Genomic DNA, 19,018 nt, shown 5'->3' with positions numbered 1-19,018 from the left:
CTTATTGCCTCTGTCTATGAGGTAATAAGCAGATGTCCTGCTGCTCAAAGCAGTAAACAAGAGCTCATTGTGCGGGAGGTGACCCGGAATACCTCCACCTTCGTGAGCCACGTGACTGTGGCCAAAATGCCCCACCTAGTTGTTTTTGCTGGACAGACACTTCTCGACTGCACAGAAAATAATAGAATTGTAATTACAAGCAACGATTTCACAAATATTCACTTCGGTTGAATTTCATTCCCAATTCAGGCCAGTCTGTGGTTAACCAGAGGGCGGCATTAAGCGCCAGGAGCCCACATTCAGCTTAGTAAGAAACTGCTTTTGAACTGTAACCCAGGCTTATAATTAGCTGTTGCGGACAGTTTGGGTACATGAGCCTCACCAGGACTATTCTCACTTTGGGGGGCAGTGGCAGAGCACAGAAAAGTTACCATGAGTCTGGATTCCTGGCGCTGGTGCCACTGAGTTGGCAGGCAGAGATTTAGGACTTCATGACAATAATGTGAAGCACAAAGCTGAGAGATCTAGGTTTTCTATGTACCCGAGCTGTGTGACTTTGGACAAACCACTCACCCTCTCTGAGCTTCAGCTTTGCTACCTACTAACCAAGGACAAGAAAATCTATCTTGTTTATTTCATGAGAGTGTTTCAAGGACCAAATGAAATAGCATATGGGAAGGTGTTAAGTTGTCAGTTCTACACAGGCCTAAAAATGCCAACATTTTGAAGACAGTGATTCTTTGTTGTCATTTAGGAAATCGAGCATAGGATGGTTGTAGGAGGGCCGCCACAGAAGTGGGACCATTTCAGTGGGTAAAACCCACAGGGGCCTGGAGAGCAGTTGTCACTTGTAGTGCTAAGACCAGAACTCTTTATGACACTTGGTGTTTGTACTGGGTTGAATAGTCTTCTTTCATACCCCTGGGTAGTCCCATGGTTAAAAAGTCACGTCCATGAGTAACCTCAGAATGTGCCCTTATTCAGAAATAGGGGCTTTGCAGATTTAATCAAGGCGAAGTCCTACTAGAAGACAGTGAGCCCTAAATCCAACGACTGTTACCCTTGTAAGGAGAGGGCGATTCGGAGACAGAGGACACAGAGGGAAGGAGGCAGAGAGTGGAGTGATGTTGCCACAAGTCAAAGAGTGCCAAGACTTGCTGGTAACCACCGGAAGCTGGGGCGAGGCCACGTGGGGTTCTTCCCTGGAGGGAATGTGGCCCTGTCAACACCTCCATCTTGGACTTCTGGCCTCCAGAACTCTGAGACAATAAATTTCAGTTGTTTTAAGCCACCCAGTTTGTGGTAATTTGTTACAGCAGCCCTAGGAAGGAAATACAGTGTTTTCAGGGAATCTCTGAAATGCTGACGTTGCAGGCAGCAGAGGACATACAGGGCAGGTGCACGCCTACATGTGGAGTTGGGCACCAGGATTTTATCTCAGAAGGTAAAAACCAGAGTTAAAAGTGACATTGTATGTAGCCCATGAACCCCCTCATTTTTCAGACAAGGAAGCTGAAATCTGGAGAGGTCAAATATTTGTACAGGAAGCCAAATCTTCTGACTATTTAGCAGGAAGAGCTGTGTCTGTCTGTCTTTCTTTCCACACACACACACACACACATGCATACCTTTGACTGCAATGAACCAAGATACTGTTTTAATGGTTTTACTCATATTAACTCATTTAGCCTCTCCCTAAATTCTGTCAGGTAGGAAATGTTATATGTATCCGTCTTCCAGGTAAGGACACTGAGGCACAGAGATGGCTGGTGACTTGCCAGAGGTCGGCTAGACAGAATTCAAACCCAGAGTACATGCTCTGCATCACCTAGCCAGGAAGCAATGCTTTTAAATAATAACATATTTATATACTAATACTTTTATTATAAATTGTATATTTGTAAAACAACCTTTAAAAGTTATTAAAAGCATTGCATTAGACATAGGCGATGAAGACATGCCCACATTTCCTAAGTATGTATAAAATGCTTAGCTGGCAATCCATATGCATATTTATGCTAACAATTGTAACTGAATCTCAGCCTGTTAGTTGCATATCATTAAGTCCATTTATTGACTGTAAATGTTATCTGGCCAGTCCCATGACTGCCTAGAATGACATCTGGCATTTCAAAATGATATTTAAAATCAACCAACAATTAGTATTCTTAAAATACAGAGAGAATAATTGTAATTTAGCCTATCCCCAAACTTAGGAATTCTATCTTTCCTAATCCTTGGAGGTACAACGTTAGAGAGGAAGGATGGAAATTTTTTTTTCGCTCTTTTTGCCCTGAGCTTATGAAAAGGGTGGACATGGTGGGGAGGACTGGAGAGCTGTCCATCTGCTCCTGTTTTCCTGGGGTCTTGACCTGAAAGAAAACAAATCTGAATCTCTCCTGATTCTGTGTTATTAGGGACCAAACGAAAGCCACGTGCCTATGGGAAGTGGCACATCTAAAAAGCAACGTAGGTGTGTATTCCAGAACTGAAGCAAAACCAAACTCAAGGGAGCATTGGGAAAACCAGTGACATGTACTGAAGGACTGCCACCTTTCCAGTTTGAGGGCTGGAAAGCATGAATTCATTCTGAATTACCCAGCAGACAGATTCAGGCCCTTGCCTCATTCATCTTTGCTCTCTTCTGTGTTCCAACAGGGAAGAGCTTCACGTTGACCATCACCGTCTTCACAAACCCACCGCAAGTTGCCACCTACCACAGAGCCATCAAAATCACAGTGGACGGACCCCGAGAACCTCGAAGTAAGTGGGCCCCCCTCGGGGCTAGCACCCCCTCCGGGCTGGTACACTCCGGCACCAGGGACAATGTCTCAGAATCCTTGCATTCGATTGGCATCACTCACATGTGGCTAAAAGCTCTGCCAGAGGAGGAAGTCAGGCCCCTGCAGGGAAAAAGAATTTTATTTTTGACATTCTCACTCCTCAAAGGTTGTCTCTGAGCACTAGGCTCTTTTCTTGAGGTATCCTCTTAGAAGGCAGAAGGAAATCAAGCTGACTCAAGTGCATGTTAGGATCATTTCGGGGCGGCGTGGGACTAAAGACCAAGTATGTGGTAAAGTACAGTGGAAGACTGGCCGGGTGCAGAAGTGGCCAAAAATGTCTGGAGGGTCAGAGTGGACCACAAAGGGGCTGACTATCATCCATGCTGGCCTTTTATTAATCCGTTAAGGCCAAAGATGAAAACTGTGAAAATGACCCTTTTCTTTCTGTGGCACAGATCAAAATCTTATTACAGGATTATTTAAAATAGAGAACGGGAGGGGAGAAGAGCGCCTGGGGAAACCAGTAAATATAGAAAGAAGGTACCAAAAAAAGAGCTCCTGTGAGGAAAGCTTTTTTAAAAAAGGAGTGGGGTTGTTTAGTCTGCAGAAAAATGTCTTCACGGTGACTTAATGACTATCTTTGAGTAAACACCAGAGTAACACTCTTTTCCAGAACCACACCCTTCCCCGGGATGGAGGCTGGTTACAGCTCCCGATCTGTGGAGCTGACTGGAGCCCCTGCTCAGCACCTGCATGCCTCCTAGCCCGATCAGGCCCCCGGTGGAAAATTAAGATTCATTCTTCTCAAGGAAAAAGGGGGGCAGTTTCAAAACTAGGGCTTGCTACTCTGCCAGGAAACTGAGATGCAGGATGTCAGGTCTTGAAATGAAGTGGTTAAGAATTTGGGTTCTGGGGCAAACAGGCAGTGTTCTGGTTCAAGCAATTTAGCCATTGGGGAGATATGGAGCCTTTCTGATCCTCAGTTTCCTTTTCTATAAAATGGGGATAATACTGAAAGAGAATGAACCCCAGAAATGCTAGCAATTCCCCATAGAGCCTCTCTGGCTGCTGCTCCCCCCGGGGACCTTCCCATCAGGGTGGTGCTGAGGGGGGCTCTAGGGTCAGCTCTGGGTCGTGGCCCTCTACAGGTCATCCTGTGAGCACCGCAGCTTCCAGCAGTCTTTCTTACTGTCCTGGCCACAGCCTCTTAGCCCCTTGATCACGTACAGAACCATTCTGGGTGCTGCCTCAGCTTTCCCAGTCCCCAGGAGTGGGTAGAGCTCCGCAGAAAACCACCACACCCACCTGGGACAGCCCTCCAGGACGTGTGTTTCATTCACCACTTCTTTGGTGCCATTCACCTGCTCCGCGACTCCCATAATTTCTGACCTCATTTCCCCCTCGCAGCTTTTTCTCTGAAAGCCCCAGGAGACGTTCTGGCCATGCCCAGACTCAGGAAACTCTGGGACTTGGTAGCATCCCCTGATTCCAATTCCAAGCAAACCACAGGCTCAGAACCACACAGTTACAACCAAACCCAACTTTGGAGGTTTGCAAAGGAGGAATGGGAAACTGAAGATTCCTAATGACCCTGTATTCAACATAACAGATGCCACGCAGGTGCCTTGGCACTGACAGAGGACCAAAGAGGAGGCAGGCTCAGATTATAGCAGGCACTGGGGAAGGGACAGGCAGCCGTGAGGTGTGAGGAAATTGACCTTGACACTAATTAAACTTTGAGAAAGCCTCACTCAGGAGGCTGTAGAATCTCTATCTTTAAAAACAGAAGCAGGGAGATGGAGAGGGGCAAGACAGGGGTAGGGGATGATGAGGTCCAAACTACTATGTATGAAATAAATAAGATACAAAGATTATACAGTACAACACAGGGAAGATATCCAGTATTTTATAATAACTATAAATGGAATCTAACCTTTAAAAATTACGAATCACTGTGTTGCACACCTGAAACTTACATCATTTTGTATATCAACTATACCTCAATTTTTAAAACTTTTAAAAAAGAAAAATAGAAGCAAGAGCCATCTCTGGGACAGTTCTGGGACTTCCTGCCTGGAGGAAGACGCTTACACCAGGTGACCCCGCTGGAGTCCTTCCTCTTCTGCTAGTCTTTCATGCATAAAAAAGGGCAGTTTGGGCCCCACTGCCAGTATTTCCTGTAACATTCAAAGTACTAACGAGGTGGTTGAGCTTCGGAAAACAAATGGTGGCTGCTCAGACTTTTAAGAACCGGCAGTCAGCAGGGAAGAATGTGCAGTTGTGATGGCCTACCTGTGTATATCGTTGACTCTACTTCCTGCTGTTTTACAACTTAAGAAAAGAGTCATTATTGAAAAGGGCCATTTAAGCAGACAGAAGGGGTTCACTCCGAAGAGGCACCTCATTTTTACAGAGTCTTTCCTGTCAAATGGAATTTGGGGTCTAGGGGAAAATTAAATTGATAATCAAATTAAATTAAATTAAATACATATAAATATGCTATAAAGAGGCGTTATAGGCCCAGGAGGACAGTCTTGATTTCACAAGAGACTTCAAGAACAAAGTCAAATGCACACAGTCTCCTAGGGTGAGTAGGTAACCCTGCCTTTTCCCTCTACAAAGCAAGGCAGGCCTTTGTGTGCTGTTTCCTTCTTATAACTAGAATGTCTTAATTCAAGGTGGGAACAGCTTCTTTTTGATAAAGCTCTGCTCACAGTCACTTTTTTTTTTTTTAAGAGAAAGTTAAGAGAATTTCCACCCCCAGTTTGATTGAGATATAATTGACATGTAACATTGTGTCAGTTTAAGGATTGCAACATGATGATTTGATACATGTCTATGCTGTGAAATTAAGACTTCAGTAAGATTAGTTAACACATCTATCACATCATATAGTGACAATTTGTTTGGTGTGCTGAGAACTTTTAAGATCTACGCTATTAAGAATTTTCAAATATATAATACAGTATTGCTAACCATAGTCCATACTGTACGTTACATCCCCAGAACATTTTCGTCTTATAACTGGAAGTTTGTACCCCTTTGACTCATTTCCCCCACCCATAACCCCTGGCAACCACCAACCTACTTTCTGTTTCTATGCGTTTGTGGGGGGGTTGTTTTTTTGTTTTTTTTTTTTTTAAGATTCCACGTATAAGTGAGATCATTTGGTATTTATCTTTCCCTGTTGGCTTATTTCACTTAGCATAAAGCCCTCAAGGTCCATCCGTGTTGTTGCAAATGATAAATGGCAGGATTTCTTTTTTATGTCTGAATAATATTCCAGTGTATGTATATGTATGTGTGTGTATCACATTTTCTTTATTCATCATCTGTAGATAGATATTTTGGCTGCTTCCATGTCTTGACTATTGTGAATAATTCTTTCTAATGCAATTTTAAGAGTAGTCATTGCAAGTAAATCCATATGCCCAGTGTCAACTCTGTGGATTCATAACACCTCCCAGGTCCCTCCTATCATGATTACAGTGCTGTGAATTCTGGGTGATTCTGGCAAAATCGTCCCAGCATCGCCAAGTTGAACAGTTTTGAAAAGTTTTCTTGTTTCCTGAAATTAAAGACTAGGAGAGCTGGAAGGACCTGAGGGAGCCTTCCAGCCTAATTGCCTCATCCAGAAGGGAAATCAGCCTCAGAGAAACGAAATGATCTACCTAGGTTGGAAAGAAATAGTGGGTGATGGGGCCAAAATTAGAATGAGGAGCTCCTGATGCCTAACCCTGTACTCTCATCCATCTGTCCGTCTGTCTGTCCACACAGTCACCTCTCCATCCACTCCATACCATCTGCACATCATCTGTTCTAAACTCCCTGACCCAGCCTCCATAGCCTCTTGTTTGAAATGAGGTGTTGGCTTCTGTGACTTCTCACGTTTGTCTCAGCTCTAAGATTGTCTCGAAAGGGCCAATGTCAGTGCCTGATTGCAGGCAGGAGCCTTCACCTTAAAGCATTTGTGTAAAACCCAGCAGGAGAACTTATCTCATTCCACCTGCCAGGCAGGTCATTAAGAAAAGGACAAAGAATTAAGGAACATGCCACAGCGAGTCTGCTGGCCAGGCCGATGGCATAACTCGATGTTTCCCAACCAATTTCCTGGTTTTCAGTGGTGAAATTGTAGCAAAAAGTGTATTCCAAAGAGAACTGAAAACGTTTTTCATTTTGGTTGGTTACCTGCCCTTTTACAATAACTGGCCTGCCACTTGATGAGTGAAAACTTATTTTTCCCCCATTCCATGGGATTTTTTTTTTTTACATCTCAGGCCAAGGGAGAAATTATTAATTGTTGAAAAGTACAATTGATTATGGAGGAAGAACAGCATCAGAAGGTATTTTCGACTGGGATCAGTTCTTGCAAGCAGCAGTGGGGGTCTGTTTTCAGTTTGTAGGGGGAGACAAGCTTGTCGGTGTGTTAAGAGACAGTTTTCTCTTTAAGCGTGAAAGACAGAGTGCAGGGATTTTTCAAGAAAAGGATGTTTGAGGGTTGTTTTTATGCATTTTTAAAAAACTATTTCAGGGGACCTAATGGGAGACTCTAGCTCTCAGCCCACGTGTCTGTAATATGATAATGCTGAGATACCAAAGCGTATTCTCTGCAGACATTTCACTAAATAATTTGAATGTGTGAATCAACTCGGCCATGGAGGCAGATATTTTGCTAAGAGGGGTTGAAGAGAGCCAGTAGTGGGGACCCTAACTGACCCGGTGGTGAGGTCGGGGAAGTTGTCCCAGTGGGGTGGGGACTAGGCAGTCATTCTGAAGTCATGAGCCCTCACCTGGCTGGCCAGGTGTCCGTTACATCTGGAACACTGAGTAACCCAATTAAAAATTGAAAAGGTTCATAAAACCAATATTGGCCATTTCTGGGACAACTTTCTGCCCTCGGGTTAGTAACTGCTGTACCCACGCTCTTGAGTTTCACAGTGACAGATAGCCAGGTGGAGCCGCTGCTTAAAATATTTGGAATATGCTGCTTTCTGGGTCACTAGCCTTCTTGCCTGCTAACCATGGGGAGTTATAGTTAAAAATAAGTCAACTGAGGCACTTAACTCCCCATCACTCACTTGCTTTGTTAAGGACTTTGTTGAGACTATGTCATACAAATAGAACTTTCTTCTATGATTTTGAAAGTAAATAGCAGATCTATAATATATACATGTATCTATAGAGAGAGGAAACAGGGTCTTTGTTTATGGCGAGCATGTTTCAAGTGAAAAAGAGGAATGGATGAAAGATGCCTGTAGACTTAGGATAATAACAGACCTAAAAGTATTTGAAATCAAATTTATCCAGAAACGTATGGGATGAACAGAAATGTTTACCCATTGCTCTGGTGATTAACTAATATACAGTTCTTTTTTCAAATGTTATTTTCTCTTAATAATCAAAACACCTAATAATAATAATAATACCTAACACTTAGTGCTAATTGTTTGCCTAGCACTGTTCAAGGTGCTTCACATACTTTAATTGACATCATCTTTGCAAGATTTGGTAAGAAAATTGACACAAAGAGAAATCCGGTCCCTTGGCCAAGATCACACAGTTAGCAAAGCCAGAACTGAAATGAAGCGGTCCAGACGTGGCAATCTACCCATGCCAGAGTCTGTTTTTAAAAACTACACCAGTAGCTACTTGAGTTTATTGTGCTGAAATTTCTGTTCAGAAATTTTTTATTAGGAGAGTTTATCAATAAAATTCTGGTTCAAATACAGTTTTCTTCCAGAAAGCAGAGCCTCACAGCCTTGGTAGTTGTCATTTTTGTACCAGTGGGATGGGATCAGCATTTTCCATGGGGCAGGGCTGCCGTGAAGCAGACTAGACACACCGTCACACAGGCTGACTGCTGGTCCCATATCTGTCTCCAGGTCTGCTCATGGGCCTGGCATCAACAGGGACCTGAAACAGGGATAGTGCACAATGGAAACCTCCCCGTCCAGTGCAGGCACACAGGAAAAATGAGTAATGTGACAACAGTGACCACTAGGTGGATGGTCCAAGTCCCGTTCCCTCTTCAGCAAAGAGCTTCCTAGAGGGACCACGTGCACAGTGCACAGCCCACTAGAAGGATGCAAATCTGTGTCCTTCTTTGCTCTTGACTGGTTAGTGGAATGCCGGACAGTTGTCCAGATCCGTGATCTCAGGATTGTAGTTTTCAATCCACAGTCACTTTGTTCGCTGGAAAGTGCTTCAGGCAGTCACTCCAAATAATGACCAATGATCTGCTTAATCTCTCTTTCCCTGGATTCCTCAAATGTCAGATTTGGACTTCTTTCTAGATGAAATTGTTATTCCCCAAAAGAAAAGGAAATAATTCTTTCTTCCCTCTCACCCAAATGTAAACTAGGAGACAGAAGGTCCAATAGGTAGAATGTTCTACTTACGCATATCCCTTCTCCCCATTGTGAAAGGCAATTCAGTGCTAAGACGGACTTTCTGGGGTAACTGCCACTGGTCCTGTGATAAGCTCCCCAACTATCTGATGACTTGGCAAAAGCAGTTTTGAAAGCAATAATAATCCTGCCTAAATGTTTCTAGTGGATATTAGGATGTCTTTCTGTTTATTATGCTTAGTAGCATCAAACTAGACCAAGAAGAATTTTGTATACATAAAGATTTCCTTGACCCGTGAGTTTTCAGTGGACTTAATCAGGCTAAGGTCTGAAAGGGTCCCTTGGACAAATGGGGATGTAAGAGGATCCTGGAGGGAGTGAGCTTCTGCCCTGAGAAGCATTGATCACTCACCTTGGTAACTCAGACCCAGGTAGGCCTGCAACCTCTTAGTAACTAGCTCTGTCTTATAGAGAAGTCACTGAGATTTTTAGATGGCATTTGTATTGCTACAGAAAAGAAGAGAAAAAAGTTCCTCCCAGGTACCAATGAGAACCCAAAGAAGTGATCTGGGTACTTTCTCAGTCTAACCTAGGGGGCAGGGAGAGAGAAGAAATATGGAATGAAACTTAAACCATAACCTTGAGTATCTCTTTCCATCTGGACCATGGCAAGCCCACATCACTATTTAAATGCCACACCAGTGAAATCAAGATCTAAGCTAACATATCACAGTCCTTGTTAGAATTTAGTATGTGAGGTGCTAAAAGAAAAAAAAAAATCCTGTCTGCATTTGGACTTCCGTTTCTTAATCTTCTAAGATGTAAAAAGGTTTCTGGATCCTGACCTGGGGGACCCGGGTTTCATGCTGGCGCCACCAGGCCAGTGGGTGTGAACTTGGGCAATTATCTTAAGTACTTTCTCCTCACTTTCCCCTTCTGTCCAACCAGGCGATGGCACGAGATAATCTCTAAATTAGTTCCCACTGAATGGGTAACAAAATATCATCAGAAAAACAGAGCCATAGGCTTTCCGCAAACAGCGCCCCTTAGAGGCTGACCCCCCTGGACCTCCTTCCAGGGCAGCACCGTCCATCACATCAGACAAATCCATGTACACCCAGTCCTTTGTCAGGTATATTTTTGCTGTAAATTTGTGAAACGGCTTTTATCATTTGGTGTTGAAATTATCTGGCTATGAGTAACTCACTTAATTTCCTGTGGCCCTGAATTCCCTGCCATCAACATAGTGATCACCATCGGGCTGAATCCCTGTTTTGGCAGTTGCTGACTGTGTGGGTAACCGTACCTTGCCGGGGGTGGAGGGGAGGGGTTGCTGGCCTGGCTGAGCCTCGATAAAACAGGGACAGTGGCTGTGCTAACCTCTTGGGGCAGGGAGCCGGAATGCAACAGCCTTGGTAGAACATTTTGAACCAATGCCTGGCACACAGTCGGTGTTGAGCAGATGGAGCAATTACTTGCCTTTAGTCTTGGAACCGTTTGGAAATGAGAAAACTCTAAACAGAAGAAGACTTGTGATTCCTAAGCTTAAAAATTCATGAAGTTGCCATAATGTTTCATTTTTTTAGACACGTAATTAAACATTTATAAATTTTGATTTTTTTTTTTTTTTTGGTTTTCCTTTTGTATTTAGACACAGTGAAATATCTTTTCTGGCATTTTTATGGACCTTTAAAACAAAATGGGCACTGTTCCTAAGTCCCTCATGGCTAAATGGCTTTGCCCCAAAGGTTGAACTTTGTGTAAAACTCAGGGGGAAGAATCCTGTCTGAGTAACATCGGAAGTGGGTATTTGAGGTCTAACATGTGGATGCTTTATGATATATGCACGACACAGCTTAGAAGAGGCTCTTCCACAGTGTTCTAGAAAACTGACATGAAATGTGCCAGAGTCTTTTGGGGTCTGAATTCTCCCACCAGACGAATGCAGCTTACTCCGGGGACGGGTGGTACCTGGACCGGTTACAGCCAAGCTTTGCAGGCCTAGGAAGCCTGCAAACTCAGCCACTCCCTGAGTTTCTTCTTCTTTCCTCTTTTCTTTCTTGCCCTGGCATTTTTTCTGGGGGGCTGGGGGGATGTGTTTGGTAGGGCTTTCCTTCATTTCCCCAAAGACATTCAGTGGCACATTTCAAAGATATGGTGCACCCACTTTGCACATCGAAGACTCTTCTGGGCATGCGCCGCGCCTCGGTTTGCTGCCCGCTCACCTTCTGACCCGGTGGAGCAGCCTCTGACCTGGGATGGTTGGGGAGCGGCTCCGCTGAGGCCCAGGCTGCAATCTGGTTGCACTTTGGGAAGCACCTAAGCCATGACGTGGGTGCTGCACGAGCAGGTGGACCCTATCGCTGTGCGCGCAGCTATCCTGGAGCCGGGGTGGGCGCACAGCTTGCAGGTGGATTGCAGTTGGCCCAGAGCATTGTAACGCATCCGCTTCTAGGCACTGGGGTGGACTTATAATTTTTTTCATTCGTTAACCACTTTACATTTTTCATTTTTCATAAAGACTCTTCTTTTTTTTTTTTTTCATACTCTTCTTGAGTTTTTGCAAAGGCTTGGCTTTTTTCCTGTAAGCCATGTAGCTAGGAGAGGCATTAGTAAGAATTGGGTCCAGTGGGTCTGATAGAACTCCAATACCATAACCAAAACAAACAAACAAACAAAGATGTTCAATTTAAGTAAATTAAATAAAACTACCCCCTTGCACTAGGTCTGTGTTTTAAGTCCGTTGAGCTAGCTTGCGATTTCTGTGTTCTCCATCCTTTCCATGTTCTTTTCCCTTATAAACAATTTGTTTTAAAGGTTTGCTTTTTTGCTATGAAAAGTTGGCAATAAAAAAGGGGTAAATTAGGTATAACCTGTTACTGAGCATTACAGCTATGTTATCAGACACATCACAAAAACTGACACTGGATGTGAAATACCTTTTACACCCTGTGAGTTACATGTAGTACATTTAGAGTGAGTTCTTTGTGCAGGTTATGCACTGTCACTGGGAAAATTCCCAGTAGCCAATTCCCAAATAATCTGGCTATACATTTGTAGATGAAAGCCAAAGTAAAAAAAAAAAAAAAAAAAAATTTAGGTACCCAAAGCAAAATTCTTTTCCATTTGCCTTTTTAAAGGAACACAGTTGAATTAATCTGCCAACTCCCTAGACCCCAATAAAGTAAGTTAATGGCAATACATCACTTTGGTTCTGCCATGATTTACATATACTCAGGTTCCATTAAAGCAAGTATTGACTAAAATTCAGATTGTTATTGAACTTTCTTTCGAACATTTGAGATTCCATTTGTTTGTTTTTGTTTTTTTGTTCACGATGGCTTAGAAGTCAGCTTTCTGGTCATTTGAGATAAAAAGTAAATATTTGAAATTAACTAAGCTCTTAGGAACTATATACATTTATGGCCCTTTTTGGATTTCTTCCTAGTATCACCTTATTATTACTTAACCTCTGAAGTGGTTTTATGATATTTCAAATTCACTTGCTTTAAAGAGCTAAGGAGAAATACGCAGAGTCACAGCTTTTCATTCTCTGGCACGGCATACACAGCCCTGCCTCAGAAATGAAGCAGAGAGCCCTGAGCCTCTGTGAGGAGTGAGGAGTAAGGGAGGAGTTTGGAGCTGGACCGACCTGGCCTCAGGTCTGATCCCCAATACTTACTAGCTGTGCATCAGTTTCCCCATCTGTAGAATGGGCTTGTGACATCTGCCTTGCTGGGGAATGCGAGGATTGAATGAGACAGCCTGACAGGCAGACTGGAGTGGTGGTTGGCAGCCTGGCTGGAGAGCTGACTGCCTGATTCACCCTCACCTCTCCCCTGTGACCAGGTCAGCTTCCCCAAGCTCTGCCTCCTCAGGTGTAACACCATGAAAGTGATGTCCCTAGCTTGGGGATTCTTGTGCCAATTGAATAAAGTAGCACATAGGATGACAGCACGGTGCCTGGCGCAGTGGTGATCCTTAAATATTAGCTGTTATTATGAAAGCACATGCCCTGGACACAGGTGGGTCCCCTCCCCTCATCCCACAGCCCTTACCAGAGGAAGCAACTAGAATTCTGCCCAAGTGCGGGCCAAATATTCGTCATTACCGAGTTTTTTTTTGTTTTTGTTTTTGTTTTTTAATTCTGGCAGATTGGGCTCTCGTGATATAAAACAATAAGGACTTTTTCCTCTTTTTCCTTCCACTCTACCTATTACTAACCACAAATACTGAATTACTGAACCAATGTCACCAATGTACTCCTCATTGGAACAAAACCAAGTTCACCATAATCCCCTGCTTCCTTGGGAAGAGGTGGTCTTTCCCAAGGGCTATCAAATTGTACTCTTTTCTTAACTGACCGGAAGCCCCCATGCTTGCTGTGTGAACTGCTAAGACTCTTAGCGTTTAGAAGCTTCCACTGAGTCATCTATATGATGGGGATAATTACATGAGCTCCCAGGCATAGGGTTGCTTTGGATGAATTGAGATAATATTTATGGAGGTGCCTTGTAAACAGTGTATCAGATAATAGAAATATACAGATATGTAATTAGGTAATAGAAAAATAATCATAGAAAAATGTATTGTTGTGTGTGTTATGCAAAAATCTCAGGGATCTGAAATAATTACTGGTTTCTTGAAGATACATTTCCTCTCATCCTGTCTTCCAGGATGGAGGAGAAGAAAACTAGAGAAAAAATAGAGACATTTAAATCGGCCCCGCTGTGAATCCAGACTTTTAGAAACTTTACCTTTTGCCATTAGAATATCTTAATATTTTCTTTGCCTACTATTACACACCCTTTAGGCATCTTGGAAACAAAAAAAAGGAGCAACCTCGTTGGTTAAGAGAGCTGAGTTTTATTTTAAAATCTAATTCTCTTCCAAAAGCAAAGCGTTTTCCCTCTCCATCTCTGCTACGTCATTTTCTTTCGGTGAAAGGCTTGGAAAAGTTGCAGAGATTATAGTGGCGGGGTCCTTATTCCTTTCCTTTTTTTTCCACCTGTGGCTTTTTATATAATATGCTGCTTGCCTAGATTTCTGGATTAGCTTGCAGGGAGGTGAAATATTACAACCTGGAGCCTTTGTGCCAGTTTCCCAGGTGGAGCCAGAACCTGCAGCTGCTCCGAGGTGAGAGCCTTGCAGGGCTCTCCGGAGCTTGTGCCCCATTCATTCACGGACACACTGCCGGAGGCAGGCTGGGAGGAGAAACTCGTTCTATTCCTTGCGTGATTCAGCTGGTCTCAAAATAAATAGGTAGCCCAGTACAAGGAGAAAGAACTAGAAACTACTGAAATTTGAGTCTCGAGGGCTGGGCTGTTCTCGGAGCTGCTCCGTTGAGCTGTAAAAGGAATTCTGAGCCCCCGGCAAGGGAGTGGCAGCCGCTGGCCTGGGAATCCAACATCCTGGCCTCTGCTGGCTCTGCAGATGTCAGCAGCCTGCATCTCTCTCTGAGCCTCAGTTTCCTCATCTGCAGAACAGAAGAGAGGATTTGATGGTTTCAGATCCTTATCAGTTTCTAAAAGGAAGACACTGTGTCTGTAGCAGGGATCACACCCTCTGCACATCATCTCACCCGGAGAAGGAGAGTTGGGTCTTGTCACCGGCCCGCCAGCCTGGGGAGACAGATCCCGGATCCAGAAGATGGTGAGGGTCCAGTGAAGGAAGAGGGGGCAGGGTGTAGCTACTCACACCCCAAGCAGGAAAATGAAGGAAATAAAGGTGCATCCAGAGCAACATGCCATAAGGAGGGGAAATGATCCTAACTAGATTTCCCATGACTTTGGCATCATTTAAAAAGAATAAAGAAAGTGAAAAAGAAAAAAAAAAGAAAAAGAAAAAGAAAAAAAAAGTCAGCCATCCTTACACCCACAAAGTGCTCAATTGTGTAAGCCACACAGTCCCAACATGGCCAACTTCCTGAAGCTGGCCGGTCGGAGACCTCGGTGTTCATTCCTCAGCCAACTGAAAAAAGATGGTTTGAGTCCTGTTGACTTAATTGTTGGATGTCCCTGAGCCAGGCTGCCTCCCTCCCTTGCCTCCTCGCAGTATTACGGGCTGTTCTTCATTACCTGCCCTACCTATCTTCCCAATCTAGCCGCAAACAGCTTTGGTTGACCACACCACTTCCCTATTGAAAGTTAATACTGTTTGACTCATTCTGTGTTACCAACCTGCAGCCAAAGAAAACACGGTAGAGAATACCCTGCCTGTATGGAGTTGGGAAAGCGCTCAGAGGCCCTGCTTTCAAAATCCTATACAGTAGCTTTACTATAGCTCCCTGCTGCAGCTGCGAAGAAGGTGAAGGAAGCAGAAGTGGTTAAGTGGGGGTGGAGGAGGGACTGGCAAGGGAGTTGGGGGGCCCCTCCGTGTAACCTGCGGTTCCTGAGGGCGCTCTCACTGAGGGGAGGGGATGCGTTCACACACCCGCGTGTTCCTACAGAAGAGGGGCTGTTTATGGAGTTCAAAGGAGGGAAAGTTCAAAACGTTGGTGCAAAAGGCAGTTCTCCAGTTGCCCTCCTAGCAGACTGGAGCTGGGCAGCAGGTCCCACCGGGCCAGCCTTCCAGATCCCAGGGGAGAGGCAGGGAGGGGGGAGCGCCTGTTGTTTTCAAACCCAGAAAAGATTTGGACGGGAGAATGGTGCCCGGGTTTTGGAGGGACATATTGACAGCCTTTTTGTCCTTCACTCTAACTGGCTCAGGTGTGGTCATCAGGGTCATAGAATAAATAGAACTTTCCCTCCCAACATTAGCTGGCAAGCAGTGGAACCAGCGTTTTTCATCACTGTGCCATGGATGTCCCAGGCAAAAAGCCACTGCCCACTCAAGTAACTGATGGGGGAGGGAACACCCCCAAATGCTCCTTCTCAGCTGTGTGTTGGCAACAGTGGACAAAAGTCAGCTTGAGTGAGGCCAGCATCCCCCACACAACCTGCCGGCTTTTTCTCTGGATGGTGTGAGGTAGAGATGCCTGTTAAACACAGCTGCTGGTCGTGACTGGCTCTTCACTAGCAAGTGATCAGGAGCTGTGAGTGGCCAGGGGGTCACTGTCCTTGTGCACCAGCCAGGGCCTGCTCAACCACCTATTAAAGGGCTTTGGTTAGGACTTTGGCTGTCCCCTTGGCCTCCTGCTTCCACGAGGCCAGCCCAGAATTCAGTTGGCATTTGTGACACGACAGGAGGTGGGAATCAGATGCTGCCCACCCCGCCCCCCTGCACCCCTCCCCACCTGCCCCCGCCCCTGCTGCTGGGAGAGCCCAACAAGAGGGCTTTTAGGAATGGAAGGGAATTTTCCTTAACCTTTTTTGAGCACACAGAGGAATAGAGACCATCCTACACGCTGTTGGATGTGCGTCCTAGAAGTCCAGCCCAAGAACGGGGCATTTATTCGCTCATTCATTCATTCACCCAGCATTGACTAGGGCACCACCCCGAGGGCCTTCGGTTTACCACAGCCCTGTCTGAACAGGCTTGGGGCCTCTGACATTTCGGTGTGGTGTGTGCCAGTGCCGTGGGGAGGGGAGACCCGCCCAGAGGTCAGAAGGCCTGGGTAGAGAACGAGGATGCCCAGGCAGCATGAAGAAGCAGGTGGAGCCCACGGTCGCCTGGGATGGAGCTCTCCTTCCCCGCAGGGATCGCCTGTCCTCCCGGGCCTGGCCCTGCCGAGGGCCTGGACTCCAAAGCCAGTTCCAAGCTGCAGGGAGCAGTTCCTCATCACCCACACCTTTCCAAAGTCACCTCCCATTCACAGAGCTGTCCTAGGGGCAGGAGCTGCTCGGCTAAATGAACCCATATCACCAGCAGTTACCACTGTGGAGTTATTTCTGATTCCTCTCTAATGGGGTATCCTCGAGACAGTCCCTTCACCGAGGAAGAGCTGACAGTTGTTGGAATTACAAGCTGCTAGGGGAGAAGGAATCTTAAAGTTGTGAGCTGTCTGCACCCCTCCACGGAGGTTGCCTCTGCCGCCCCCACAGAGGGCTACCTCCGGTCAAGGACAGAAGACAGCAGGCGGATCTCTGTCCTAAGCTGCAATTACCTCCCTAGTCACCAGACAGAAACAGGAGGTAACCCATGGCGACCGATGACTACAGATTCTGACTGCTCTGCTGTTAGGGAAGCCCAGGTCTCAAAAAGCTCATGCAAATGAGCTAAAAGTTCCACCGCCTGGAACTGTGAGCCTGGAACTTAAGGGAACTCGCTTTTGTTTCTGTTTGCTTCGCCCTGTGAATTTTGAGGGTATGGGTCAGGGAGGGATGGAGGGGGCGGGCCCTGTGTGGCCCTTTGGCCTAAAGCCTGTGGCCCCAGCTGGCTTCCCTTCCCACTTCTCTGTAGCTTTCTACACTTTTCCCTTCATGCTTTGCAATAGCAGCTACATTTTAGCCCAAGTGTTGAGGGACATGGGACACTTCGTGTGTGTGTGTGTGTGTGTGTGGGTGTGTGTGTGTATTCTCCGAAAACACAAGGCAACTGTAGCGGTGCTGTGCTTATGTGAAGGTGCTACACTCAACTCCACATAAAAGGCCTTTCGTCCATTCTTTTTTGTGTTTTAGCATAGTAAAAGAAAAAATAGAGAAGACAAGTTTTTACACATTATTTTTTTAATGAGACAACTTTCCATGAAACTCTCCATATTCAAATATATGTTTCCCCACCAAGTAGTTTTTCTGAGCCCTCTACAGTAGCCCAGTGGGCACAGACAGACCGTAAGGAACATTAGTCAGTGCTGTGGAGATAACCAAAAGTAAATGCGAGGGATTGACCATGTTGGAGAGGGTTTGCAACTTAAACTAGGGTATTCAGGAACTCCTCAGGGAGAAGATGAAAGTTAAGCAAAGACTTGAAAAATAGGAGAGATCTGGTCCACCAGTATCTGGGGAATGAATGTTCTGGGCAGAGGAAACAGCAAGTGCAAAGGCCCTGAGGCAGGCATCTGGGAACAATAGCAAGGTGGCTGGTGTGGCTGGAGCAAAGTAGGGAATTCAGACTGTCTGCTTTCTGGTTTCAGGCAGGGGGCATTCACCTTAGAATGCAGGCTTCGCAAAAATGCCAGCCTGACCTCTAAAATCACATGCTTTATACCGTGTGAGGGACCAACCACACGGCCGTGAAGACCCAGGAGGGGGAAGCCCCAAGCACAGGCAGACTCAGTTACCTGTTGCCACCTGCAAGAGAACCAAAGCTCTTCTCAGCCAAATGCATCGATCACTATCCCTGTTGGTGATTCTCCTGGGGTAAAGCATCATGTCTGCAGAATCCCTAAAGATGTAGAAACCTGCCGCCTAGGAAGTGGTGGCATCCTAGTGGATTTTCCCACTAGCTCAGTGCGATTCAGAAGCAGCATGAGCAAGGGGAGCAGAAGCCCTGCACGGGGCGTGGGTGAGGGGGGCTGGACAGTTGCACAGGTCGGGTAATGAGCATTAAACTTAGCCTTGCATTCCTCTAACCGCTGATAGGAAGCGGTGGACAGGGGGCCAGAAAGTATCATTATTTTCTAACCAATATGAGAAACCAGGAAATAGGATGCTGGATTAAGATTCAGCAGAGTGGGTTTCTTCCCCGCGGCAGCCCTTGACAACTCACCAGCAGGTTTTAAGGTGTGTTTACTGGCCTGCTGCCTCTCGATGCAGCCTTCGGGTGGTAACAGGGAAAGGGCAAGACCAGAATGGGGCGTCCCAGCCAGCGGGTACCAGGAAAGGCTCAGTGAAGGCTGGAGGGGAGACAGGAAACGATCTGTGCAAACTGATGTCCAAGGTCACTAATAACTAATCAAAAGACCAGGGATGAAGCAGTAGGAGGCAGAGAGAGAGCGAATTCTCAGGCTGCCTTGTGCCAGGCTGCCAGCCACCAGCACACGGAAGAGGAGGGTGGGCTGGGTAGAAT

The 19,018-nt window shown here is 45.6% G+C and overlaps 1 protein-coding gene across 3 annotated transcripts in view; it reads left to right on the top strand.

Annotated features, from left to right (window-relative positions):
- Positions 1-19,018, top strand: part of RUNX1 (RUNX family transcription factor 1) — a 236,976-nt gene that overhangs the window by 169,911 nt on the left and 48,047 nt on the right. For all 3 annotated transcript variants that reach the window (XM_064475710.1, XM_031459300.2, XM_031459295.2), the window contains exon 5: positions 2,659-2,763. In XM_064475710.1, the coding sequence (XP_064331780.1) occupies positions 2,659-2,763 (105 nt within the window). The remainder of the gene's footprint in view (positions 1-2,658; positions 2,764-19,018) is intronic.

This window comes from Camelus dromedarius, chromosome 2, assembly GCF_036321535.1.
Source record: "Camelus dromedarius isolate mCamDro1 chromosome 2, mCamDro1.pat, whole genome shotgun sequence".
Taxonomy (NCBI): domain Eukaryota; kingdom Metazoa; phylum Chordata; class Mammalia; order Artiodactyla; family Camelidae; genus Camelus; species Camelus dromedarius.
Note: the sequence above shows the minus strand (reverse complement) of the source record. Positions and strands in the feature narration are given on the sequence as shown.